This window comes from Seriola lalandi, unplaced genomic scaffold (genome assembly GCF_002814215.2).
Source record: "Seriola lalandi dorsalis isolate HSWRI2012SDOR001 ecotype SW California unplaced genomic scaffold, Sedor1 jcf7180002054686, whole genome shotgun sequence".
Taxonomy (NCBI): Eukaryota; Metazoa; Chordata; class Actinopteri; order Carangiformes; family Carangidae; genus Seriola; species Seriola lalandi.
In genome coordinates this window covers 1,118,700-1,119,392 of record NW_019525239.1, presented here as the reverse complement: position 1 = coordinate 1,119,392, position 693 = coordinate 1,118,700, and the positions used below count along the sequence as shown (strand labels likewise).

The 693-nt window shown below is 52.1% G+C and overlaps 1 protein-coding gene across 1 annotated transcript in view; it reads left to right on the top strand.

Annotated features, from left to right (window-relative positions):
- The window catches only part of LOC111667230 (fructose-bisphosphate aldolase A-like), a gene marked incomplete at its 3' end in the record, with an annotated part of 14,193 nt that overhangs the window by 8,037 nt on the left and 5,463 nt on the right, over positions 1 to 693 (top strand). The window contains exons 6-7 of the mRNA XM_087178396.1: positions 59 to 120; positions 197 to 357. Coding sequence (XP_087034522.1) covers positions 59 to 120; positions 197 to 357 — 223 coding nt within the window. The remainder of the gene's footprint in view (positions 1 to 58; positions 121 to 196; positions 358 to 693) is intronic.

The following is a 693-nucleotide window of genomic DNA, read 5'->3' as shown; positions in this document are numbered from 1 at the left end:
TAACATCATGTCGTTTTCTCTATAGTGAGACTGTAGGTGTCTGTTTGTGTTTAAGTAGGAAACATCTCTGTGACAGTGCTCCCCCAGCAGAGACCCCTCAGCCTCCTCTTCCTGCTTCCTGTCTCATAAATGTCCACAGCTTATCTCATGACTTACATCTGCTGTCTGTCTCTGTCTCTGTCTCTGTCTCTGTCAGGTCTGGACGGGCTCTATGAGCGCTGTGCTCAGTACAAGAAGGATGGTGCTGATTTTGCCAAGTGGCGCTGTGTGTTGAAGATCACCCCCACCACTCCCTCCCAGCTGGCCATCATTGAGAACGCCAACGTGCTGGCCCGCTACGCCAGCATCTGCCAGATGGTTAGACACACACACGCGCACACGCACGCACACACACACACACACACTCATATACAACTCGCATTCAGTCTGCTTCCTCAGTGCAGTGATGTAACACAAACAGCTGTTACAACACTCAGTGCACTGTTGGCCCATCTTCTTCTCTTCTAACTAACTGTCGGTACACAAGTCACAACCTCAGGAGAGGAAGTGCTCCTGTCTGTTGTCATGACGTTGGTCGCTGTGTTCTCTCCCACCCATCACTTAACGTTCTCCCTCACTGCCCCTCCCCCCAGCATGGCATCGTGCCTATTGTGGAGCCTGAGATTCTCCCAGACGGTGACCATGACCTGCAGC